Source organism: Aotus nancymaae, unplaced genomic scaffold (assembly GCF_030222135.1).
Source record: "Aotus nancymaae isolate 86718 unplaced genomic scaffold, 86718_ANA_hifiasm-v0.15.2.pri h1tg000018l, whole genome shotgun sequence".
Classification (NCBI taxonomy): domain Eukaryota; kingdom Metazoa; phylum Chordata; class Mammalia; order Primates; family Aotidae; genus Aotus; species Aotus nancymaae.
In genome coordinates, this window is record NW_026988430.1 from 5,209,491 (window position 1) to 5,236,562 (window position 27,072).

At 55.8% G+C, this 27,072-nt stretch overlaps 1 protein-coding gene across 8 annotated transcripts in view; it reads right to left on the reverse strand.

Annotated features, from left to right (window-relative positions):
- The window catches only part of RPH3AL (rabphilin 3A like (without C2 domains)), a 128,546-nt gene that overhangs the window by 60,901 nt on the left and 40,573 nt on the right, over window positions 1-27,072 (reverse strand). For 7 of the 8 annotated variants that reach the window (XR_002477938.2, XM_064378149.1, XM_021667272.2 and 4 more), the window contains exon 5: window positions 2,880-2,966. The exons of the other annotated variant lie outside the window; for it this stretch is intronic. Coding sequence is in view for 6 of the 7 variants with exons in the window: in XM_064378149.1 (XP_064234219.1) it covers window positions 2,880-2,966 (87 nt within the window). In the remaining variant the exon portion in view is untranslated. The remainder of the gene's footprint in view (window positions 1-2,879; window positions 2,967-27,072) is intronic. 8 annotated transcript variants of the gene reach the window in all.

A 27,072-nucleotide genomic window follows, 5' to 3' on the forward strand; every position in this document is an offset into this window, starting at 1 on the left:
GAATTTACTGGGTTTGTGGTCTCCCTCTCCCACTGGAAGAGCTACTTTGCCTGGAATATAGTAGATGCTCAATAAATTTGTCGGCTGCCTACGTGAATAAATGCATTAGACTGCAGGCTCCCCCAGAGCAGAGGGGCTGAGACTCACATTGCCACTGGGTGAAAATGCATACAACAGGCAGCAACATCCCCCTGACAGCCCCAGGAATGTCTCACCAGCACTCGACTCACTCCAGAAAAAGTACTTACAATTACAGCCAGAGATGATGGAAGTGAAGCACCGAAGGGAAAGGAAGATAAGAGGGCTTGGGCAGAGTGCTACAAGAGCTTTCATCAGAAAACCCAAGTTCTCCCATTAGGATCTGGCTTTCGCAGGGAGACAGAACTCCGAACTTTTATCACAGACTCAGAACCAGCTTAAAATCTGACATTTTAAATTGCCTTTCCAGTTAGTTACCTCTTCATTATGATTAGACATTTTTCTAAGAAGAAAGGGCACTAGGAAACCAATTACGCCAGCCTTCCTACACCCCAAACGCAGTCAGAAAGATCCAGCACATAGTACCCAGGCTCAGATACTATGACCATGCTCCCGGCCCCATCCATTCCTAACAAATGCCCACTGTTACACTGGTGCTGCAGAGGGGAACATTCTTGATCCCTTAGAGGCTAAGTTTTTTAGCCTCTAAAAATTCAAGGACAAGGTGATAGTGTAATGCACAGCCTCATATTCTCTGCCTTAAGAAAGATAAGAAAATTCATCCTAAGCCATTTCGGTCTTTTCTGGGCACTGCAGTGCGCTGGAGATTAGGACAGGCTGGTGGTGTCTCGAGACTGCTAAGGAGTGTGAGGGTGACTCATAGTGAGGGAGCAGCCCTCAACTAAATCAAGTTTGCTGAATTTGTCTTTCCTTCCGTTCACCTTCTTTTCCTTTAAAACTCCTTCACTTCTGCCCTCCCACAGCTCAGCTATGACCATCATTTCATCCTACTAAGTGTTTCCCTACAAGATAATGTTCTAAGGAATTTCCTTTTCCATGGACATCTGCAACTTCAAAGGGGTCCCCCAGAGATTAGAAGGACCCCAAGTTCAAAGGGGAGATGTCCAGCTGAGGAGGAAGGGAGACCTCTAACAGTTATGGAACATCTACTCTTCACTGGACGTTCTGCCCACTTTAGCAGTCATACTGAATTCTCACAGCAACTCTGTGAAGTGGGTATTACTAACTTCATCTGGAGAAGAGGAGTCAGGGACTCCCAGCAAGACAGAATGCTAGCATACACTTCGAGGCCCTACCTGCAGCTTTCCCTATTCCAAAGATAAAGCTGTAATAGAGGAAAATATTTTAACAATAGCAGCAAGTAAATGTGTGTAAAAACAAGATCTATATCTCAATGGATCAGAAATTCAAAGTATTTGCCATTTAGAGGGGTGAAGCCACAGCCTGCAGAGCTCTGGGTCCAGAAGCAGAGAGAGGCAGCTGGGAGACTGGTCTTCCAGGGTTTGGGGACTAAAAGTGTCCCTTGGAAGGTGGAGGACCAGAGCAGAGTCACAGAGATCAGGCTGGTGAGGGGATTTTCCACCTGGGAAAGAAAACAGCAGGCTCCTGCCCCAGGACTAGAGCACGTACAAGGACATGCGCTCAGAGGAAAGCAAGGCGGCAGCCGCAGGGCTTGGCCAAGCTGTCACAGCTGGGACGAGGATCTGGGAATAATCCCGTCATCACCACAGATGGGCAGCTCACCACAAACCCAGGATGCCTGGCTCCACGCCGGCGACCTAGGACCCAGGTGGAGGCAGCTGCAAAACCGTTCAGCCAGAAGAGCTGGGTGGGAAGGAAGAGAAATGGACCATCACATACGATGAGTGCACAAACCAAAATTCCAAAACATCCAAGGAAAACTAACCCTAAGAAAGACGACCCACGACCCCGGGGGAGGGGCCCTCAAGGAAAGACTGAGTGACATGGAAGGCAGAACCGAGGAATCCACGCAGGAAGCATGGCGGGACATGAAAACACGAACGCAGGAAGCATGGCGGGACATGAAAACACGAACGAGAGCAGCTGGGGCTGCAGAGGGTGGTTAGGGCTCCGAGTGCACCGGAGGGATTTCTGGGGCCAGGGAATGGCACGTCACGGCTGAGTTTTCCAGAACTGAAGGTGTCTGGTTACCCGCAGATGAAAAGCACATCCCAAGTGGACAGTGAGATCTACAAAGTTAATAAAGCCCTGTCTGAAGAGCAGATGCCTGTGTCCCTGCCTGCCTCCCCAGGGCACTTCCCCGAAGCTGTTCCGGCTCCGTTCCCACTCGGTTCTTACTGCCTCGGAGTCCCTGCGGAGCCCTGATTTCCTCCCCTCAAACGGGGCTGGAACTAGAATCACTAGAATCGTATTAACAGCCGAAGGGGCTTTGGGGCAGCACCGTGACAGCAGACCTTGGCGGCGCTCGCGCCCCTTCTGTTTCCAGCTCCCCAACTAACTGGCTCAGCGGCGCTCGCTGATTATTCAACCTCATGTGTCTTTATCTCCCCATCAGGAGGAGCACCACCGGGGCGTGTAAAGATGAAACGGATTCACACAGCCGGGAACTCACCGCAGGGCCAGGCGACGGCCAACACTCACCCTGGGTAGCTGCGACTGTGACTGTGTAACCGCTGCACACACTCTGTGCGAGGCGCTTCCCACTGAAGCCTCGGCCTCTCCCAGTAGAACGGCCACCCCTGTGAGGAGGCGGCCAGCCAGTGTCGCTCCATGTTTCCTCCCCAGTAGTCAGCCCTTCGTGCCCTCCGGAGACACCCCTCCCAGTGACCATCCGCCCATCCCCTCCTGAAGTGCCCAGTCCGCCCAACGCCCCTCCCGTGTCCGCCAGGACACCCTACCTCTCTTTGCTCACTGCAGATCTTACACAACCACAGTGGCCGCTTCTGGCCAGGGGAGGCCTCGATCCCGCACTTGGTGCAGACTTTCTACAAGAGAGAGGACACAGGGTTGTAAAGACTGCAGCCGCCTCCTCCTCTGGCTGCAGCGGACAGAGGGGCTTCGTCCACTGCAACTGAGGGACACTTGGCATCTCCCAAGGAGTGGCTCGTGCTTCAGGACAGAAGGAACCAATCGCCCCAAAGGCACAGATAATCCCAAAACCCTTAGTTGGCTGTGGACATAATGGCTGGCCCCATCCACAGATTCCCTCCACAGTTAGGTTCTGTTAGAATCAGGCAGAAAACTAAGCTTGCTGTTATTGACAATGGCATTATTTTCAACAGCAAAGAACTGGAAACAACCCAAACGTGCAGCGCCAGGGGAGGGTACAGGCAAACACAGCAGCCTGTGATCTGGTCTCCATGAGCAGATCGTGGTGCTACCTGGAAATGGGGCAGGAAATAATGTGATTCAACAAAGAGACACACATTTGCACAAGCATACCCAGAGCCTGCCTGTGTCCGACATTAGACTCGTGAGAGACGCTGCTAGCAACCTGAGGACTTCCTTTATGCCAGGCCCCATTTAATGATCCCCGCACCCCCGTTCCGTAAACCCAAGGCACTTCCTTTATGCCAGGTCCCATTTAATGATCCCCGCATCCGTAAACTCGAGGCACCTCCTATATGCCAAGCTCCATTTAGTGATCCTCGCACCCCCATTCCATAAACTTGAGGCCCATTTTATAGGTGGGGAACCTGGGGCTTGGCAGAGTTTGAGGATTTGCTCGGGTTCACATGGCAAGCATGTCCTGGATTCAGGTCTGATTCTAGAGACATTTTATCATGTTCTCTGGACACAGAAATAGCCAGAATCTGGATTCTACAGTCCACTGGTGTGCTGGGCCATCAGACCCCAAGCCCAGGAGCTTCTGGGAGCTGGAAAGGGGCTTTGCTTTAAACTCATAACTTAACAATTACTGTCGCTTAAAAACAAGAATATGTCTCGAGAAAATGCCTTGTAAGGTGACTGCATCGCTGTGCAAACACCATGTAGAGTATCTGCACTTACATGAACCTCGGCGGTGTAGCCGGCTGCACTAGGCTAGCTGGTATACTCTGCTTCCCAGGCTACAACCCTGTACGACATGTTACTGTACCGAATGCCGAAGGCAACTGTAACAATAGAAAGTATTTCTGTCTCTAAATATATCATAGAAATGGTACAGTAAAAACGTGGTGTTAGAATGGCAGGGGACCACATTAGCTGAGCGCAATGTGGTTACGTGATGCATGACTGTACTTATCCTCCTTCTCCTAAATGCACAGCCACAAGCAGAGATATGAAAGGCCAGAAGCAGCACGCTGCGAGGCAGAGGCGGACTGCTGGGGCTGAGACTGGCTCCAAGCAAACCTGGGAGAGTCTGATTCAGCAATAGCTGGCGACTCCTCAGGACCCTTGCCCCAGCTCATCCATCTTTCTGCCACATGGAAGCCACCTGGTCCCTGCATGGGTGGGGGCTCTCTGCAGCTCCCCGCTGAGGAAAGGCTGGATCCGTGGCTTGGCCTTTTCGCAGGCTGCCAACTGAGCAAGGAGCACACCTCTCCATGGAGAGGAAAATGTCACCAACTTGGCTTCCCAAAGCATGTCGTCACTGGCCTGATTGGGTGACTGAGTTCAGTGCTCCTGGGGTGGGGGTGGGGGGGCAAGCTCACAGGGGAGGGAAGCTATGATACATTCCGGGGGATGGGGGGATGGATTTGCTACCATCCAATCCTCCAATATGAGAAATGTCACCTCACTTTATTTCTTTGAATAAAATGCAATCTGCTCCAAGCTCCTGTCCCTCTGGGTTGGCAGGAAAATCAGCCATAACTGGGGCCCCTTTCCGGTTCTCAGAAAGGTCGTAGGCTTGGGGTCTCTGATGGCCCAGCACATCTGAAGAGGATCTACTGAGCCGTCCACACTCCTCACTGCTGGCCTGCTGCTTCCCAAGCTCTCTGAGGCCCAGCACATCTGCAGAGGGTCCACTGAGCCGTCCACACACCTCACTGCTGGCCTGCTGCTTCTCAAGCTCTCTGAGGCCCAGCACATCTGCAGAGGGTCCACTGAGCCGTCCACACTCCTCACTGCTGGCCTGCTGCTTCCCAAGCTCTCATGGACCCTCGAAAGGCAGTGGGAGCACTTGGCCATCCTTGTGTCTGTCTTGGGTTTGGATTGTTGCTAGGCTGGCTTCCAGCCTCTCCAGGGACCAGTAGCCTGTCCCTCCGGAGCCCTAGGCCACCATCCCTCACACAGTCTGGTGACCCTCCCCTTCCCCAAGAGAGCTGCCTCTCTCCACCCCTCCCACCGTTTGCTCCCAATCCTTCTACCTCGACAAACAGGGCCACCATCTGCCCATGAGGCAGGCTCCAGAAACACAATGTGGGCAAAGGAGAGAGAAAGGAAGTGCCGGTGCTGGTTAGCTCTGGTTTCCTCGCAAATCCCCACCATCCCTGTGGACATGGCGCACAGGTGGAAACGAGTGTGGCCTCCAGAGATGTGAGCTTTTCCTTCTGCACCCTCCACACACAAGTAGGTTGGGGGCAGCTCACCTTAAAAACACCCAGAGCATTCTGCCCCACGCAGGCTGCTGAGGGAAAGGAGGGTGTGGGAACAGGAGGGAATCAACCCCCCACGGCGCATTTGGTGAGCAGTTATGGGACCAGGTGCCACAGCCCAGGCCACAGAGTGTGAAGGAGGCGGATGTTACGATCCCCACTATACAGACAAAGAAACCAAGGCTCAGAGACGGCTCCGGCTGCCTGAGTCATACAGCTCATTAGTGGTAAAGCAGGGCCTTGGTCCAGACCTCAGGAGACTCGGTCACACCCTCCCTGCCATGGTGCCAGGCTGGTGCACATGGCTCTCCAGAGAGCTGATTCTGCTCAGGCGGGTCCCTGGGGATGTAGCTGATGGCTCTCAAAGGAATGGGCAGAGAAGGTGCCGAGGCTGGCCGTGGGACAAAGCTTTGCTGGGGTCGTGGGTGTGGCCCTGAAGCTGGCTCTAGGATTATCGGCCCAGGCTGGGGAGTCTGGCCCGGCACCCCCCGTGCTGTCTCCCAAGAGGGAGGAGAGAGGTGTCCAGCTGTCAGCAGGAAGCCCAACAGCCTCCCCACAGCCTGGCCTCTCTCTGGGGCTGCCCTCCCTTACAGACACAGCCAAGGGGGACGGGACAGCCTCTGCCCATCTTAGTCAGCTCAGGCTGCTGTGACAAAAATGCCATAGACCGAGTGGCTGAAACCACACAGCTTGTTTATCACAGCTGCAGAGGCCTGAAGGCCCCAGTCGGGTTCTGGGGAGGGCTCTTCCTGGTGTGCAGATGGTAGCTTCTTGCTGTATCCTCCCACAGTAGAGTGAGGCCTGGCGGCCTCCTCCTTGTCCGATAAGGACGCCAATCCCATCACAAGGCTTCCATCGTTAGGAATTCATCTAATTGCCTCCCAACATTCCCACCTCCAAATATCACATCGGGGTAAGGGCTTCAACATTGGGATTTTTCGGGTGATATAAACATTCAGTCCACAGCCGCCCCCAACCAGGACTGGGACCCTCTCTCTGCTTTTGTGCTCGGGAGCCCTAGAAGTGGGGGCTCATCATCTCTCTTGGCCCTGGAGTCGTCTGGAGCCCTCGGTCCTCCCGAGCCTGCACCTTATGCCATCCTGCTCTGTCACTGACTTCCTGTTCCTGAAACATTGCTCTCAGCTCATCCAGAGGCCCCTGCTGGGGGTGCTCAGCTGCCCAGCGGGAGGTTTTGAAGGATGTGTGGGCACACGCCTATGGGCACTGTCTCACTGATGAAACCACATGCTGCTGGGGGCCAGGAGAGAAACCAGGAGAGTGTCCATGGAACTGAGTCCTGTCCTCTACTTACAGGCCACAAGGGCAGGGAGAGAAACCAGGAGGGTGTCTACGGAACTGAATCCTGTCCTCTGCTCACAGGCCACGAGGGCAGGGAGAGAAACCAGGAGAGTGTCCACGGAACCGAGCCCTGTCCCCTGCTCAAGGACCATGAAAACAGAGCCCACCAATCCGGGACAGGAGCAGCAGGGACTGGTCACCCTCCACAGGTCAGGTCGAGGCCTGTCCCCGCTGAGCTTGGGAACCTCTGCCTTCACCACAGCGTGCAGTGCTGCCTGCTCCCCAGACTCCAGGAAGAGCTCGTGGCTGGCCAGGTGGAGAGAAAAACGCTCCCACCCTACCTTGGGCCACCTGTTTCAGGCTACCAGCCATCGCTGGTGGCACCCACAGTCAGTTCTTGCCATCTCTCACACTTCTCTATGTTCCTTCAGTGTCTCTGGCTGGCAGGGGGTCTGGGGGGCTCCTAAGAGGCTGGGGCCACGAAAAGATGACTGACATGCTCCCACTGAAATGACACACAATTGCTGTTCTAGCAAATCTCAGAACAGTAAGACAGTCATGAGCCTCCTCTTCTTCTTTGTGTTTTGTTTTGTTTTTTGATACGGAGTCTCACTCTGTCGCCCAGGCTGGAGTTCAGTGGCACAATCTCGGCTCACTATAATATCCACCTCCCAGGTTCAAGCAATCTTCCCGCCTCAGCCGCCCGAGTAGCTGGGACTATAGGTGCACGCCACCACCCCTGGCTAATTTTTACATTTTTAGTAGAGATGGGGGTTTCTCCATGTTGGCCAGGATGGTTTTGATCTCTTGACCTCATGATCCACCTGCCTCGGCCTCCCAAAGTGCTGGGATTACAGGTGTGAGCCACTGCACCTGGCTGAGCCTCTTCTTTTTATGTTCTTTGTTCCCAGGTTCCGATAAAGAAAACTAAACTAGTGGTATTTTTAGAAACCCATGAGCAAGTGGGCAAGCTGGCCTCTACATCACCTTGGTGCAAACACAGCCCTTCACCATCTGTGTCAAGGACAGTCCTGGGGTGCAGGGGCGGCCACTCACTTCCATGCCTGAGCTGGGCTTCCTTGGAGTGGAGCTGCCCTGGGCAAGAGAGTCCTGGCTTCCAGCCTTGGCTGCCTCACGCACCCTGCAGCCTGGAGCTGCGTCCGAGGGTTAAACTGGTGAAGCCTCGCTCCTGCACCTAACCCCAGGCAGAAGCCACACAACTCCAGGCCTTCAGACTGCACACCCTCTCTCCCTGCTCCTGTCCGAGACCCACCATCCTCCCTACCCCTCAAGAACACAGTGAAGGGGGTTCCCCAGGAAACTGCCCACAGGACACAGGCTTTGGGGCAGGAGGGAGCAGGGTGTGGCGTTCAGAGGTGACCTCGGACTCAGTACCCGCCTTCTCTAAGCCTCATTTCCTCATCTGTCAGTTGGTGGTAACAGCCCCCCAAGGTTGCAGAAGAGGAGATCAAGGGAGATGGTCGTGAACACCCTTAGCACAATAAAAGTTCAGGCGGGTGGCAATCTCAGACCTTTATCACCACGCCTGTCTCAGGGAAGGCAGCCAGCATCCGTCGGTCACAAAAGCCACAACCCAGCACATGTCCTGGGCCCCCATCATTCCTCCCTCCTGCCCAGATAATCCGTCTCTAACTCCAGCTCTCTCTCTAGCCTGTCAGTTCCCCTCCAGCCCCGTCCCTGAACTCTGCTGCCACCGCCCATGCCCACACCAAGGCCGCCTGGCAAATCTCCCCGCCCCACCGTGGCCGTCTTCCAACTGGTTCCCAACACCGCAGCCAGGCTGATCTTTTCAAGATGCAAATCTAATCACATCACTTCTCCCATCCCTCCCAACTTAAAAGCCGACAGAAGCTTCCTGCTCTGCTGGGACGACCACCGCCCCACTTGATAAGGCGCTCAGGCTGCCCTTGCCTCCTTTCAACTTCAGCTTATACCTGCCTCCCCTGTTCCACTTCCTTGTCCTCCACCTCCAAGCTCCAGCTGTGTGGGGTTTTGTCAGTCCCTGGTCCTTCTGCCACAAAACCTCTGCACGTGTTGCTCTCTCTGTCTGGGGCCACACCATCTCCTCATTAACCTATGTAGCCCTCAGACCTCAGCAGAAGCACCACGTCTTCAAGGAAGCCTTCCGAGACCCCTTCCACCATAAGAGCTTCCAGAACTGGCTCTTGCCTCATCTCAAGATTTGTGATTTTACCTTGCGCTGGTGGCTGTGGGCTCCTGTCACGTCCCTGGCTGGGCTGGCAGCTCCCGAGGGGCAGAGGCCACCTCTGTTTCTGTTCACCTTCCTTTTCCCAGTGCCCGGCACAATGGCCATTTGCAGAACTGAATGAACAATGGAAGCTACTTAAGATATCACAATTGAAAAGGCAAGACAGGATCCCTCCTGGAACACACCAATCTGCAGGAAGACAAGTGCTTGCTCCGCAGCACGAGGCAGGGTCCAATCACATCCACACTGAGTGATGCTGACCAGCAGCACTGTGGGAGCCCAAACCAGGGAGAGCCGCACACAGGACAAGTGTCTGAGGAGGTGGTGGGGGGTGGCCAGGTGGGCCTCATTCTCAGGGTATGGAGCATGAACCCAGGCTGGCCCGGCCACAGGGAAATGACCTAGGAATCCTTCACTAAAGGTGGGGAGCGGGTATGTTTACCCACCCCTTCCCACAATGGCTCCTGCCTGCTTCCCCGGGTGCGTGCTGCGGCCACCTAGGAGTGCAGACCCATTCCAAGGCCAGATCAGGCGCCTTCATCAACATACTTCTCATCCGGGCCACTTCAGTGATGCTTCTGCTTCCTAGAACTCCCCATCCCGCCCCTTGCCTTCCCAGACGGCACCCAAGAGTCAAAATATGACAGAAAGGTCTGCCAGGCCACACACTCCAAAGTTCAGATGCTTCACACCCAGGCTGGCCTGTGAGTCCTCACCGATCCATTTCACGATGCAGAATCCACCAGGCTCTGTGGCACAGGTCCCATGCTCCCACAGATTAGAAGATGGGAAGGGGCTTAGTGCCAGTGTCGGGGGAGGAAATGAAACTGCTCTGAAAGCAGACGCTGCCGTCTCACAGTGCCCGCGGCTGCAACCACTCAGTCACCAGGCAAACTTCACGGCATTGTCACCTATCGCACCAAGAGTGCTGCTCACGAGGTTCCCTCAACCAAAAGGGTGCAATTGTGCTCAAGGGTTCTGTACAAGGAGGCCTGAAAAACGCACACCATGCCGCAGAAATGAACCCTGAAGATGGTCAGTTCAAACGTTTGGAGCTGCAGTTCATAAATGTGTATTCCACACTGCACGTAAGGCATTATTCTAGGAATTCTGAAAATGAACAAGCCACAGCCCTTTGTCCTCAGAGTGTCCCATCGAAGGGAGTAGTTTATCAACCAGCAAAACTTAGGGCCAGGCACGGTGGATCATGCCTTAATCCCAGGGCTTTGGGAGGCCAAGGTGGGAGGATTGCTTGAGGCCAGAAGTTCAAGACCAGGCTGGGCAAGAGTGAGACCCCCATCTTATTTAAAAAGTAATAAAATAAAATAGCAAACTTTCATCTGGAAAATGACTTTCCTGAGCGTTCCAGTGCATTGGAATTGACAGGCGAGCCGGCTTCTCGTCGAGAACCGCGCTACAGATAATGTTTACAGAGAGATCATCCCCGGACCCCGATAATACAGGGAAAGACACAGCGATGTCTGAGTGGCCGCAACCGCAGTGCATGACAGCCGCACCAAGGGAGAGCCTCCAAGCGTGTTCCGTGCCCCAAACTGTGCTCCCAATGCTAGAAATCAAACCTGAAAGAGGGAAACCTTTACTGGGCTTAGGGGAAAGCTATGCAGCAATAGAAACCAGGATGACCCAACAGAAAAAGTGACGACGTAACGACGGAGTGAATGGGCAATACTCACCATAAACTGTCACAATAAAAACAGCACGATGGGAATAGGCTGCCCATAGGGCGCCCCACCACGTAAACACGCAGATGTGCCTGTATCTACAAGCATTGAGCATCTATATATACACAGAAAACAATCTAGAAGGATATCAGCCCAAACGGAAATCAAACTGGGCAAAGTCAAAATCTATTTTAAATGGATAAGCAGAATTCCTATTTAAAGGCCACTTATGCTAACTGCTTTGAAGTCACTTGCTCCAACTTCATTTTTTGACCAGGTCTGGATTTTTGCAGGTCACATGGATTAAAGAAGCTGACAGTGCCCAGGCAGACGGGCAGGAGACACACACACCGTGAGTGACTGTGGCTCAGCTGTAATCAGGCCTGTGCACCCCTCAGCGGGTCCCAGATGGTCCCCCTGGGTCACTGGCCCCTCCGATCGTAAGCTCAGCCCTGCTCGGCCCTGAAGCGCCATCAGCCAGCCTTGTTAGAAGCATTACCTGCCCCAGTGGGTCAGCAGCAGAAAGGCTGGATACAACTCTGTTGCCATAGACCCATCTGGAACCCAGGCCCTGCTGCCAAATGACTTTAAATGTATATACAGTTCAGATATTGAATGTATATACAGTTCAGATATTTAAATGTATATACAGTTCGGATATATATATAATTATAAATATTTATATACTTTCTCGGGTACTTATGCTTACACCAGGCACCAAGCTAGCTGCTTCATGCAGAATCTCATTTAATTTTCACAGTGGCCCTGTGAGGTGGGTATGACTGTCCCTGTTTTACGTGCAAGGGCTCTGAGGCTTGGGGTTAAGTAACCTGACACAGGGACTGGGGATGCGAATCCTGTTCTGTCTGAGCTTCGGACCTGGGCTCCCGCTGCCCCAACCAGGCCTGGTTGCCTGGCCAGCACACTCCCGCAAACCTAATCCTCCTGCCTGGACCCAACTTCACCCTCCCCACCCACAGTAAGGCAGCGCTGGCTCCCCAGGCCCTGGCTCTGCTTTCAGAACAACAGATGAGGTCAAGCCTCAAGTGGGACAAGGCATGGCCAGCCCCCTCTTCCCGTACATTAGGACACAGCTCGACCGCCTGCAAACACCCAGTCACAGAAGGCCCCACAGAGGTACAGCCTTCACGCCAGCCACCAGCTGCTTGGGATGACGCAGAAGCCAGAGGCAAGGGGAGAAGCATTTCAGGAGGAAGGCACGTCTCTCTGTGCTTCCAACCCATGTCCTGCAAAGGGAGCACCGGCCTCCTCCATCCTGGCTGCCGGCGGGTCAGGGGACCCAGCCACACAGGGCCGTGCCACATCTCTCTACCAAGGCTTCGGCAGGCTGCAGCACCACCAAGCAGGCCCTTGCCCTCCGTCGGAAGAGCGTCTGACACGGCCTGGGAACCCCCTGCACGCTCCAGGCCCGCACCCACCCCAGCCACCTCTCCCGGCCGAAAGCAGCCACCATCACGTCCTACTGATTCCAAGCTCAGCTTCCAAAACACCGCCTCCCTCCACCTGCCACTCAGGCAGAGTTACCACCGCATCCTGAGTGGAGAGGAGGGTTAAAAAAGGCAACAGCACCAGCTGTTGGTTATTAACATTCACAGAGCACATAATAAGAAATCATGACTTGGATGGGGCTTCGGATCGTCTCTGCGCTCGTGCCTCTGCGCGTGTCAGACGCAGGGAAATCGGGGTGTTGAGACAAGATGAAGCCGCCGGGCTGGCTGGGGGCAGGAGGTCTGGGGAGGCACAGGGACAGCACCTCACCTGCCCACCCCACAGGCCTCATTTAACCCCTTCCTGGTCCTGGTTAACCTCTGCATCCCCCTCAGTCCCAGAGAGGTTTCTGCATCTTTCCCAGCAGGAAACAGGAAACAAAGGAGGCCTGAGCCATCCTGAACTGGGCCAAGGGGTATGCAGCACGGGTGATGCGGGCACAGTGCATTCCACAGGAGCTTGGGCCAAGGGGTGGATGGGGTGGCTCAACTGGAAAGTGAGAGGATGGCTTTCAAAAACCAGCAAATCTGAACAGGCATGGTGTGGCTCACACCTGTAATCCCAGCACTTTGGGAGGCCGAGGTGGGCGGATCATGAGGTCAAGAGATCAAGACCATCCTGGTCAACATGGTGAAATCCTGTCTCTACTAAAAATACAAAAATTAGCTGGGCATGGTGGCACATGCCTGTAGTCCCAGCTACTCAGGAGGCTGAGGCAGGAGAATTGCTTGAACCCAGGAGGTGGAGGTTGCACTGAGCTGAGATTGCGCCACTGCACTCCAGCCTGGGTAACAAGAGCAAAACTCTGTCTCAAAAAAAATAAATAGGCCGGGCGCGGTGGCTCAAGCCTGTAATCCCAGCACTTTGGGAGGCCGAGGCGGGTGGATTACCAGGTCAAGAGATCGAGACCATCCTGGTCAACATGGTGAAACCCCGTCTCTACTAATACAAAAAATTAGCTGGGCATGGTGGCGCGTGCCTGTAATCCCAGCTACTCAGGAGGCTGAGGCAGGAGAATTGCCTGAACCCAGGAGGCGGAGGTTGCGGTGAGCCGAGATTGCGCCATTGCACTCCAGCCTGGGTAACGAGCGAAACTCCGTCTCAAAATAAATAAATAAATAAATAAATAAATAAAAATACAAAAATAAAACACAGCAAACCTAATAACATACAATCATGGGGGAAGCACAGGACATGGTGCTGGTCTCCAGGAGTGAGCTTGTTCATTCAGCATCTGTGGAGGACACAGAGAGTGCCAGGTATAAGCCCAGTCAGTGGAAGGTGTGAGGAGTGCTGGTGGGGTAAAGAGACGTACAGATGCCAGCATGGGACAGGTCACTTGAGCCCAGGAGTTCGAGACCAGGCTGGGCAACACAGCGAGACCCCTCTGTCTCTGTGAAAATTACAAAAATTAGCCAGGCATGGTGGCGCACACCTGTAGTCCCAGCTACTTGGAAGAATCGTTTGAGCCCAGAAGGTCGAGGCTGCAGTGAGCTGTGACTGTGCCATGGCACTCCGGCCTGGGTGGCAGAGCGAGGCTGACCCAAGCAGACAGAGCATGACATCTGAGCAGGACTGAAGAGTGGCTGTGCAGAAATCATGGGCAGAGGGACCGCATATCAGTGTGGGAGGGACAGAGGAGCCATCCCCACGAGGCGGGAGGACACCACCAGGAGCAGCTCCTGCACCAGCTCCACCTTGGGCACAAGACCGAGGACATCAAGCCCAGAGGCCAGGGAGTCCCTTGCATGCTCGTCCCGCTGTGGCTCATCACAGCCACCACCGCTCAGCACCTTCTCCTCTGAGGGGCTCAGGGGGGCGGTGAGAAGCTGCAGGGCCCAGAGACGGGCTGTTTGGTGTCAGGCCCACTGTCTCCAAACACACAACATTGTTTCAAAATTTCAAATCACATCTGAAGCAATCATGTGGAAGGGCTCCACGTCTATCAGAAGGGAGCCTGGGCCACAGTTATTAAAAGAGCACTTAATCATGTGTTATTAATGATACACAATACAGTTAACTATTATCAATAATAACGAAGCACTTACTCCAGCCCCAGCACTGCTGTTGGCGCCCAGTTCATATCATCACCGTCACCTTTAATCTTGGTGACTCACAAGAGCCCTGAGACGGAGGCTTCAAGGCCTGACCATCCTGGGTGAAGACCTGAAGGCCCAGAGGTGTGGCACTGCTTGGCCAAGTTCACATCAGGAGGTAGCGTTAGAGCCAGGACTGGGACCCAGGCCCGTGACAACATAATAACGAGCTCAAGTGATGCACGCTTTGTGCTGACGTGGGCGACACCCCCCGGGGAAGACGCAGTGAACGAAGGCACACACAGCCTGGGTCACCTGTCACAGCCACATGAGGTCATCAGGTGGAGGCTGGGCCAGGACCCTCCTCCCGACCTGGCCTTTCACCCACGCTCCCTCTGATCCCACACCTGCCAGAAAGGATCCTTACGGGGCCCAGAAACGGATATCGCTGGTTACAAAGGAGCTCAGGAGAAAGAGGACAGAGTTGTCCTGTCGACGGTGGGGGTCCATGGCAGCCCACTTTTCAGACATACGTTGGCCGTGCAGGGAAAATGAACGCGGGGAAGCAAAAGCCCAGATGGAGCCAGTCCTGGCCTCCCTCACCCAGCCATGGAGCCTCCCCAACCCGGCCCTGGCCTCTCCTCGACCAGGCCCTGGCCCCTCCCCCACCCAGCCATAGCCCCCACAACCTGCCCCTGGCCTCCCCTACCTAGCCCAGGCCTCCCCCACCCACCCTGGCCATGGCCCCTCCCCACCTTGCCCTGCTTGCAAAACCCACGTCTGCTTTCCAGAAGCCTGGGCAGAGCCTCCCGCATACAGCTTCTCGTGGAGAAATGAAGGACCTGCACTGCTGCCTGGTAGTCACCTGACCCGGACGCTGTTAAAAATCCCTTTTTTATTTTTTGAGACGGAGTCTCGCTCTGTCACCCAGGCTGGAGTGCAGTCACGTGATCTAGGCTCACCGAAACCTCCATCTCCCGGGTTCAAGCAATTCTCTGCTTCAGCCTTCCGAATAGCTGGGATTACAGGTGCCCGCCACCACACCCAGCTAATTTTTGTATTTTTAGTAGAGATGGGGTTTTCACCATCTTGGCCAGGATGGTCTTGAACTTCTGACCTCATGATCCACCTGCCTCGGCCCCCACCCAGTGCTGGGATGACAGGTGTGAGCCCCCTCGCCTGGCCCCTTTCATTTTTCATCACATGTTCTGCATCGTGAAAACACCCTGTGCCGGCCACAAGTGAGTCTGCCTCCTCGAGGGCTCCCGGAAGCCTACCTGGGAAGGAGGATGCCGCCGAGGCCAGGCCCAGCCCTACAAGGAGCTCAGGTTGGCAGAGCAGGTCCCTGCTCAGAAATTATGCAGCTGCAGGGCGTGTGACCAGCCTGTGGGCCTGTGATACTGTGAAATACGTATTTGGTCTTCGTCCTGACACAGAGTTCCTCAGACTCTGGGAATCCCCAGAGCAATGAACATCTTTTGTATGCCAAAGGGTGGACTGCAGTTTGGGCACCTCTAGGTGGCTTCAGGCTGGGGTCACAGGAAAGGCCAAGGCATGATGAGGGATTGTCACTTTCAAAGGTGGAGGGGCTATAAAGGCTGAGTCGATCACCAATGGCCAGTGGTTTAATCAACCATAACTTCATAATGAAGACTCCACAAAAACCAGGAGGGCAGGGGTTGGGAGATTCCAGACAGTTGAACGCCTGGAGGTTCCTGCGGGAGGCACCAGAGAGGGCCCAGAGCCCCTCGCCCGCCCCCACATGCCGCACCCGGGAGGCAGCCTTGTTCATCCACATACTTTCTAATATCCTATGTCATTCTCCAGTACACACAAGCAGGGTGTTTCTCTGAGAGTTCTGTGAGCTGCTCTAGCAAATTAACTGAACACAAAAAATGGGGCGTGGGAACCCTGATTTACAGCGGCTGCTGAGAAGTTCCGGAGGCCTGGCCGTGTGACTGGCATCCGAGGCGAGGACGGTTGCCTGGGACCAAGCCCTCGTCTGCAGGATCTGAGGCCACCTGTGGGTGGATGGGGTCTGAACTGGTGCATGGCCCACTGGAGAATTTGCCACGGAATGGATTGGGAGAGGGTGGGACAGAGGTCCTGGAAGTGTGCTGTAGTGAGGGACTGCAGGGGAACAGGAAAAAGCACTTTGGCTGGCATTTTCCTCCATTTTTAGGGCCTGATCCCCAAGACACTGATGTCCTGTGCTCCGGGAAGGCTTAAAACCGCCCAGGAGGGTGAGGCAGCAGCCAAGGCTCTCCCGCCACCCCCCAGACCCTAGAATTTGGTAAAGAGCAAAAGTGGTTACAGGTCAGGGCCAATGCTGCCAGTGGCCTTCTACAGGCACTTCTAAGTGCCTGTGACTACCAAGCTGGACTAGGCAGATGTCAGGGAGGCTTCGCAAGCAGATGGAGAGAGGCGAGAAAATGACACACAACACACGGACACACAGGCAAACCTTCCTCCCTCCCTGGCCCCCACCTCTCTTTCATCTCGTCCCCCTTGGCCTTGCCAAGCTCAGCACACCAGCCCCACACTTGGCTGTCTGCTCCCAACCTTCTAGCAACTTCCTGCCTCCGTGCTCTGTGCCTCATGCCTGGCAAACTTCTACACATCCTGCAGGAACTCCAGCATCTCCTCCACTGTGATGCCTTCCTTGATTTCACCTGGGAGGCACCAGTGGCTCCCTCCCATGTTCCCTCAATGAGCTGACATTCTAGGGTTGCACTGATCACGTTGTATGGAAACTGTCTCTCCCCTGACTGGGCCTCCTCAAAGACTAACTCCTGAGGAAAAGGGCATCGTTGTTTATGTTTAAATCCCAAGTTGGGCAGGCACCTGGCACATGGCAGCTGTCTAGGGAGGAAGGGAGGGAGGGAGGGAGGGAGGCAGAGGGGCTGAGTGACAAGCACACGGTGCTGCAGGGGCTGGAGCTCCCTGGACATCCGGCCCATGGCAGCTCTTGAGGAGGGAAAGGACATGATCCAACTGGGGTTTCGGAAAGGCCTTTTCTGAGACTGTGGGATCCCATCGCTCTCCCACCAATCTGTCCTCCAGACTCAGCGGAGACACTTTCGAGACCATTCCCAGATGCAAATGAAATCCCAACTCCTAGCTGGTGTGGGAAGTAGTGGAAAAGGAAGGACTCCAGGGAAACCTGGGGCTGCTGGCCCAGCCGACAGGGTGGATGGGGGTCGCATGAACAAGGGGGCCAGAGGCAGGCACTGATGGACAGCGGGGGTCCAGGGCTCCCTCCCACGAACCATCAACACTCGGGACTGGAATATGGAAGAAAGGTCAGGGCCACAGACACAGAAGACGGAGGAACCACACCCAGCGCTGGCTGAAGCTTAGGAACTCCAGGGACAGACAGGCCTTGCAGCTGAGAAAATGCCTGAGATTCATTTTCCCGCTGCTTCCTGTGATTTCACCACCCGGAACAGACGCTTCAGGAGGACAGAGGCTTTTCCTGCCTAATCCCCAACGTGGTTCCAGAACCTGGGCTGCTGCACGATACACGGTGGGCACTCAGGTCGCATCTGTCAAGCAACGGAATGAAAGCAGTGCCAGCAGCCAGGGGCAGACCCTGGGCTACACCAATTTCATTCCGAGGCAGCAGAGGCCGCTGGGGCAGGGAGCCAGGCGACGGAGGCCAGGGAGGGCAGAGGCTGCTGGGAGTCGGGTGATGGAGGGCAGGGAGGGCAGAGGCCGCTGGGGGCAGGGAGCCAGATGACAGGGAGCAGCGAAGACAGGAGGGCAGCCCCACTCTGTGTTCTGGAAGTCTTGAGGTGTGGGGTGAGGAGAGTACTGGGGCAGGAAGGGCTTTGGGCTGGACGAGACCCAGGGACACAGCTGAGGAATGGGGACATAAGAAGAGGAAGCACCACCACTGGGGCTGGGGCCTGGAGGAGGCAGGAGGGACCCAGAGTGCAACCAGGGCCGGAAGCTGGATGGCACACGGCCAGCCACCCACACACCCGAGGACAGTGCCGAGTCGGGGAGGCTGGGGGTGACGGCACAAGGCCAGGCCAGGGTCCATCAGAAACGGAGTCAGCATAGACCACCTGGGCAAAGTTGGGAGACTCCACATCCTCCAGCTCTGCCCTGACCAGCTCAGCGTGGGACGCTGCGGCCCCTCAGCAGCCCTCCCCACCCCACTCTCAGGGGTAGAGCACCAGCCTCTCTGACGTTGCAGGATTATCATGACTCTTAAAAGGTCAGTCTGTAAAAATGCCCTCTCCCTTCCCTGTGTTCTTTCCCATGCCTGGGATACAGTCACTATTCTCCAAGCCAGGCTGAGCATGGTGGCTCATGCCTGTAATCACAGCATTTTGGGAGGCTGAGGTGGGCAGATCACTTGCGGTCAGGAGTGTGAGACCAGCCTGGCCAATATAGCAAAACCTCATCTCTACTAAAAATACCAAAAAAAAAAAAAAAAAAAAAATTAGCCAGGCATTGTGGCATGTACCTGTAGTCCCAGCTACTTGGCAGGCTGAAGCAGGAGAACTGCTTGAACCCGGGAGGCAGAGGCTGCAGTAAGCCGAGATCAGGCCACTGCACGCCAGCCTGGGTGACAGAGGGAGACTCCATCTCAAAAACAAAACCAAAAAATCCAGCCAGCAAATACCTGTCATTGGAACTTATTTTTCATTTGAAAAATATAGCAGACTAGACACAGATTGTAGGATTTCTTAACATTCTAATAGCAACAGCACTAACGCTCCCCTGTAGACCCTGGGGATGCACGGAGGAGCTCCAAGGAGGGAACAGCAGGTCGGCAGGTCGCGGCTGGGGGAGTCAGGCCTGGCCCTGGGCCTTAGAACTCCCAGCTGGGAGTTTCACCTGTGCTGCTAAGTCAGCAAGCTGCAGTCAGGGAATGAACTGAGGGCCCTGGATACCATGTGGAGGTGTTTTAGAGTTTACGCTGTGGGCAGTAGGGAGCCACTGAAGACTTCAGGGGGAGGGAAGGAGACAGTGACCTAATCAGAGCTGCATTTGAACAAGCAGAGGAGTGGAGGATGGGCTGGAAAGCAAATGAGACTCCTCCACCCAGCAACGGCCCAGCAGCCCTCCCCTGATTGGCAACTCAGGTGCTCAGGCCACACTCCCTGCAGGCCTGAATACCACTGCTGTCTGAGCCTCAGTGCGGTTCCTGGGCAGAAGGGTCTCACCCTTCTCAGCCTCAGTTTATCCATCTATGACCTGCAGCAGGATTCCCCCTCCCATGGAAGGCAGGACAACAAGGGTAAGAAGAGAGCCTTGAAGGAGAGGGCTAAAGAGGCCTCTGATAAAGGCCAGATTTGCAGTTTTGAGGCCCAGGATAAAAGGAGCTGCAGGGAAATGAACCGGCTCCCCCTTTTCCCCTTGACTCCCCCGTCAGCAGAGGAGCTGCCTGCCATGTCCTCCCACAGGGAACGAGATGGGCTCAGTCCGTCATGAGTTAAGGTCCATGAACAGCAAAGAGCTGTAGGGAAATGTCACAGCAGGAATTACAGGGGCAACTAGAGAGTGGTGAGGAGTCGCAGGGGCGAGTGGAGAGGGGTGAGGAGTCGCAGGGGCGAGTGGAGAGGGGTGAGCAGTCACAGGGGCGAGTGGAGAGGGGTGAGCAGTCGCAGGGGCGAGTGGAGAGGGGTGAGCAGTCGCAGGGGCGAGTGGAGAGGGGTGAGCAGTCGCAGGGGCGGGTGGAGGGGGTGAGGAGTCGCAGAGGCGAGTGGAGGGGGTGAGGAGTCACAGGGGCGAGTGGAGGGGGGTGAGGAGTGGCAGGGGCGAGTGGAGGGGGGTGAGGAGTGGCAGGGGCGAGTGGAGAGGGGTGAGGAGTGGCAGGGGCGAGTGGAGAGGGGTGAGGAGTGGCAGGGGCGAGTGGAGAGGGGTGAGGAGTGGCAGGGGCGAGTGGAGAGGGGTGAGGAGTCGCAGGGGCGAGTGGAGGGGGGTGAGGAGTCACAGGGGCGAGTGGAGAGGGGTGAGGAGTCGCAGGGGCGAGTGGAGTGGGGTGAGGAGTCGCAGGGGTAAGTGAAGTGGGGTGAGGAACCGCAGGGGCAAGAGGAGAGGAGTGAGGAACCGCAGAGGTGTGTGGAGAGGGGTGAGCAGTCACAGGGGTGAGTGGAGAGGGGTGAGGAACTGCAGGGGTGAGTGGAGGGGGGTGAGGAACCGCAGGGGCAAGTGGAGGGGCGAGTGAAGAGGGCTGAGGAACCACAGGGGTGAGTGGAGAGGGGTGAAGAGTCGCAGGGGTGAGTGGAGAGGGCTGAGGAACCGCAGGGGTGAGTGGAGAGGGGTGAGGCGTCGCAGGGGTGAGTGGAGAGGGCTGAGGAACTGCAGGGGTGAGTGGAGAGGGGTGAGGCACTGCAGGGGTGAGTGGAGAGGGCTGAGGAACCGCAGGGGTGAGTGGAGAGGGGAGGCACCACAGCCCTCCACAAGTGCAGCAGCTCGAGCGCACAGCGCTTAGGTGTACGGCATGGGGCTTCACTGGACTGCAAATGTCAGTATCTGTTATTTACCTCAACAGAGACAGGAGGCTGCGTGAAATTACTGCTCCTGGTAACGGCTGCTAAATGGATTTGCCAACGATGCTTCTTCCTGGGGCCAGAGCTCTCCCAAGGTTGCACTGACCAGCCCCGGGGAAGATGGACACTGAGCTCACTGACCAGCCCCAGGGAAGACGGCCACGGAGCTCACTGACCAGCCCCAGGGAAGACGGCCACGGAACTCACTGACCACACACTGAGTTCACTGACCAGTCCTGGTGAGGACGGCCACGGAGCTCACTGACCAGCCTGGGGAAGATGGCCACGGAGCTCACTGACCAGCCCCAGGGAAGACAGCCACGGAGCTCACTGACCACACACTGAGTTCACTGACCAGCCCCGGGGAAGACGGCCACGGAGCTCACTGACCAGCCCCGGGGAAGATGGCCATGGAGCTCACTGACCACCCCCAGGGAAGACAGCCACGGAGCTCACTGACCACACACTGAGTTCACTGACCAGTCCTGGTGAGGACGGCCACGGAGCTCACTGACCAGCCCGGGGAAGATGGCCACGGAGCTCACTGACAGCCCCAGGGAAGATGGACACGGAGCTCATTGACCACACACTGAGTTCACTGACCAGCCCCGGGGAAGATGGCCACGGAGCTCACTGACCACATACTGAGTTCACTTACCAGCCCCGGGGAAGATGGACACGAAGCTCACTGACCAGCCCTGGGGAAGACGGCCACAGAGCTCACTGACCACACACTGAGCTCACTGACCAGCCCCAGGGAAGACAATGTTGAGCTCACTGACCAGACCCGGGAAAGATGGCTGCTGAGCTCGGGTGGCAGGTATCCTGGGGGAGAAGATGTCACTGCAGGACAGCCCTGACCAGTGTCCCAGATACCCCAGCCAGGCCTACAGAAGCTCTTACCCACTCTACATGGGGCTGGCCTCACGGTGAGGCTGGGCCACGACTCCTCCACATGTACAGCCATTGTCCAGCCACCTCGGGGTGAGACAAACCAAGGCCAGGCTCAGGTTCACTCTGTAAGGGGCACTGCCTCAGGGTGCCCAGGGCTGGGTGCTCCCTCCTGCTCTGGATGCCCCAGGGCTGGGTGCTCCCTCCGACTCTGAATGTTCCAGGGCTGGGTGCTCCTCCTGCTCTGGGTGCGCCCTCTGACTCTGGATGCTCCAGGACTAGTGCTCCCTCCCACTCTGGATGCCCCAGGGCTGGATGTTCCCTCTGACTCTGAATGCTCCGGGGCTGGGTGCTCCTCCCACTCTGGATGCTCCAGGGCTGGGTGCTCCCTCAGACTCTGGATGCCCTGGGGCTGGGTGCTCCCTCTGTGGATGCTCCGGGACTGGGTGCTCCGACTCTGGACGCTCCAGAGCTGGGTGCTCCCTCCAACTCAACACTCCAGGGCTGGGTGCTCCCTCTGACTCTGGACGCTCCGGGACTGGGTACTCCCTCCGACTCTGGATGCTCCGGGGCTGGGTGCTTCCTCCGACTCTGGATGCCCTGGGGCTGGGTGCTCCCTCTGACTCTGGATGATCCTGGGCTGGGTGCTCCCGCCAACTCGGGATGCTCCGGAGTTGGGTGTTCCCTCTGACTCTGATTTCCCTAAAGTTGGGTGTTCCCTCTGACTCTGGATACTCCAGGGCTGGATGCTCCCTCACCCTCTGGATGCTCCGCCATAGGAGCTACAATCCCTCCCCCAGCGTCAGGGGCATGAAGCCATCAGCCTTGCCACCTTGTTTGCAAGTGGGACCAGACATCACCTTCCTTTGGGAGTTTCCTGCACATCTTTAGATCTCTTTACATTTTAAAAGGTATATAGGCAAAGTTTTCTGGGTTTTTGTTTTTCTCCTGAGACAAGGTCTCACTCTGTCACCCAGGCTGGACTGCAGTGACCAGACCATTGTCATTGTAGCCTTAACCTCCCAGGCTCAAGCAATCCTCCCACCTCAGCCTCCCCAGTAGTTGAGACTATAGTGCACACCACCATGCCTGGCTAATTTTTGTATTTTGTGTAGAGATGGGGTTTTGCCATTTGCCCAGGCTGATCTTGAACTCCTGGACTCAAGTGATCCTCTTGCCTCGGCCTCCCAAGTAGCTGGGACTACAGGCGTGATTTTTTCATTTTTTGTTAAGGCAGGGTCTCGCTTTGTTGCTCAGGCTGTCTCCAACTCCTGGCTTCCAGGGATCCTCCTACCTCGGCCTCCCAAAGTGCTGGAATTACAGGTGTGAGCCACCTCACCCAGCTTGTGGGCAAAGTTCTGAACAGAGCTGTAAGAGTTGTTGCAAGGCACTGGCGGTGCCACCGAGAGGGAGTCATTCCTCTGAGCCTCAGTTTCTCCATCTGGAAAACGAGTATAAACACTGCCTTTTGCCTGCCTATCTCCTGGGGGACATGAGTGACACATGACATCATAGAAACGTCAGAGGCACGGGGGTTCTCAGAAGCACCTCCACACTGACTCCTCCTGCACAGAACTCACTAGGGCCCAAGCCAAAGTGAAATGAGCAGCAAACCTGCCACGGCTTTAAAACCACCACTAACCGAGCTGTGCTCCAGAGGCAGAGATGTGAGCTTCGGCATCCAGCCCTGTAATTGCCGCTCCGGCACCTGTGCACAGCGAGGCTTCGGGGCTGGAACAGAGCTGCACTGTGTGGGAGGAAACCGATGCGTGGGAGGAAACCGATGCGTGGGAGGAAACCGCAGGGAGGCCGAGAGATTCTCCCGTCCAGCCTTTGCCTTTCACTGGAAGGCCAGAGAGGGGAACAGATTTTCACCTGAGGTCACGCGGGAGGTTCAGAGCCCTTCCAGGTGTGGGTGTAGCAGGGCAGGCAGGTAACTGAGACTCAGATGGGTTCTGCCTGTGCATTACACAGCGGTGCCTCACCCCACCTGCCCCAGCCCACCCACCACATCTGTCCTTTCATTTACCCAAGATCCCAGGAGCTGTTGCGGGGATGAACTTGAACCGTGTCTTCAACGGGAGTTCAGACGTGAGCGGTGTGTCTGTGTGCGGTGCGAGGAGTGGAGGGCAGAGGAAGGCAGCAGACAGGGCCGGGCGCAGGAGAGACTCAGACCCCGGGAAGAGGCTGAGCTTAACCAAAACAGGACGGAGGCATCTGCTGTCAGTGAGGGTGGGTCCAGGCACGGCTCTCCCCTCTCCCCCACCCCAGCTGCCACCCACACTCACCCAGGCCTGCCCAACAGGGATGTGAGGGGGCTGGAGGGGAGTGTGAAAACTCCCCTATACAGCACAGCTCCTACAACTGGAATTAGATTTACACATATAGTCATGGGAAGATGTTTTTGGTATCTTATTAAGTGGAAAAAGAAGATGAAAAAAGGAAATTCCAGAATAAGCAATGTAGTTTGGTCCCATGAAGAGTATACATATGCCTCCACCCTGCGTACACACATGTGACTGTGGGGAGACACAGAGAAGGTGGGAGGACACACACCCTGACTGCTAAGATCATGGGTAGGAGCTTAACATTTTACACACATCTGCAGCATTTCACTTACTTTTTTAGGGTTGGATTATCCTTGATATGTCATGTCTACAAGGCATCCAAGTCAGAAAATAAACTTGACAGTCCTCTGTAGGACTTTATCTCTTGGAGATAAAATCTGAGGCTTTTAAGAACTAACGACTTAACTTTACGGTTAAGGTTGGTGGCTCATGCCTGTATCCCAGTACTTTGGAGAGGCTGAGCAGAAGGATCACTTGAGGAGTTTGAGGCCAGCCTGGGCAAAATAACAAGACCCAGTCTCTACAAAACACAGAAAATAAGAATTTAGCCAGGAGTGGTGGCACGCACCTCTAGTCCCAGCCACTTGGGGGGCTGAGGTGGGAAGATCACATGAGCCCAGAAGGTTGAGGCTGCAGTGAGCTAAGAGCCTACCACTGCACTCCAGCCTGGGCAGCAGAGCGAGACCCTGCCTCAAAAAACAAAAACAAAACAAAACAAAAGATATTTAACAACTTAGGAATGAATTAGATCACCAAGCAGTTATAACAGGTGGAGGGGCAGGGAGAAAGGCTGCATTGTTTGACTTTTAATAATTAGCGAGCAGTTCCCATAATTCAGGGCCTGTTTCTAAGAGCATATCACATACTCTCCTCATTGCAATCCTTACAGCCACCCTCCGAGATAGGCACGATTAATATTCCCAACTTCCAGGTGAGAAAGCGGAGGCAGAGAGCGGGGAGAGAATGAGCCCGAGTCGGGAGAACCCGGGGGCCAGAGTCCAGTGCTCTAAACATCTGCACGGTAGTGTAAGTTACTTTTTAAAATTCTGGGGAAAGAAAACTAATAAGACCAAGAGAAGCCAGCTCATTAAATTCTGGAATCTGCTGAGGCTCAAAAGCTGCGCCTGGTACCCCGCACCACCCCCACATAACTGGAGGGGGAAGGAGGTCAGGCCCCTTCTCGATTCTGAGCAGCGAAGTGTCTGGCTGGGGCTCACAGCTGGGATGCTGTTTGGTGAAGGGCCAGAGAGTTAGCATCTTAGGCTCTGTCACAACCATTCAACCCGGCCAGGGCAGCGCCGAGCCAGCTGAGGCCACAGGAGAACGAGAGCGTGGCTGCGCTCAGCAAACCGTTAGGGACACTGAGATTTACGTTCACATACTTTTTGTGTCACAGATATTCTCCTTCTTTTCGTTCCCTCCCACCTCTGAGCTATTTACAAATGTCAAACCCAGGACAGTCCAGGAGGACGGGATGGTGCCCGCCTCGCAGCTGAGGGGCTGGGCAGGGAAGGAACACTCCACCCTGCAGGCCCAGCTCACACCAACCTCCTCTGCCCCTGACGTCCCACGGGGCAGCTTCACCAGGTTACACGAGGTTACAGCCCGGCTCCTCCTCACCTAGATTCCTTCCATGTGGGTGACCTGACCACACACACAGCAGGTGCACAGGGATGACCCCAGCTTCAGCATCTCAACAGCAGAACACCCATGTGGAGGTGCTAGGTCACACAGTCTTGACTCGCTGTAAGCCCCGCCTCTGGGGCTCAAGCCTTCCAGGCTCATCCTCCCACCTCAGCCTCCCAAGCAGTTGGAACCATGAGTGCGCACCACCATGCCCAGTTATTTATTTATTTTTTTTGGTAGAGATGGGGTCTCACTACATTGCCCAGGCTGGTCTCAGACTCCTGGGCTCAGGCAATCCTCTCACCTCAGCCTCCCAAACTGCTGGGATTATAGGTGTGAGTCACTGCACCTGAATTCCCCGGCCTCTTTCTGACCCACGGCCTGGGAGCCAGCCTGGACCACCTGGTACACATACTCGGCTCCCCTGGACCCCCAGCCCCACCACCAACATGCCCTCGAGCCCTTCCCCACACCAGACCAGCCCTCCACGCAGTCCCCGTGCACACGCCCCGCCTGGCTGGTGAGGCGGTCAGACTCAGCACTGGCCGCCGTGTGACTCCACTGGCCTCCATCTCTTCACCCACAATGCGCTGACCAAGACCTCCAGGTGGCTTTGCTAATGAGGCGGGTGCGGCCTTGGCACCTCTAGAGTGAGCCCTCCACTGCTGGCTACTTCTGTCACGGCTAACTCTTGTCTTCAGAGTCTCCATCCTGGCTGCTCCTGCCTTAACTCAGGCCCTCACTACGGCGAATTGGATGACTCAGTATCCATGGAGTCTCTGCAAATCTGCATCTCGACTTACCCTCCCCACAGGCCCATGAGACTGGCGTTTCCCTGCCTAGCACCCTTCGATGGGTCTGACGCCCACAAGTCCTCCACCTGCCACAGAGCGAGCCCCAGCCTGCCACACAGAGCCCTACTGATCCTCCCGTCTCTCCCCTCCCCATCTGCTTCTTGCCCCTCATGGGCTCTTTTCCTCTCCCCACCGCCCTCTTCTTCCCTTTTCCTCCCTCCCTCTCCTTCTCACTCCCCGGCATAACCAGACCCTCAGCTATGCCAAACGTCCCCACACTTCCTCGGCACCACACTTGTGCTCTGCGGCACCACACTTCTCCACCACCCTCCTCTGCAGAGCTGCGCCTGCTCCTGAAGTGCCCTCTCCTGGCACCTGGTCACCCATCCTCCAGGCCTGGCTGCAACACCCACCCCCCTCTGCAGCCCAGAGGCCTCCCTCACCTCCCTGGGTGCCACCATTTGCCCATGGCAGGTCCGCCCCCATGCTCCTGCCTGCCTTCTACTCCTGCAGCACTTCTCACACTGCACTGCCATATCTGACACCAACTGTGAGCTCCTGGAGGGCAGGGGCTGGCTTCTCTGCCTCCTCGGCCTTGGGGCCTGGCGTGAAGGTGACTGAGTGCACACAGG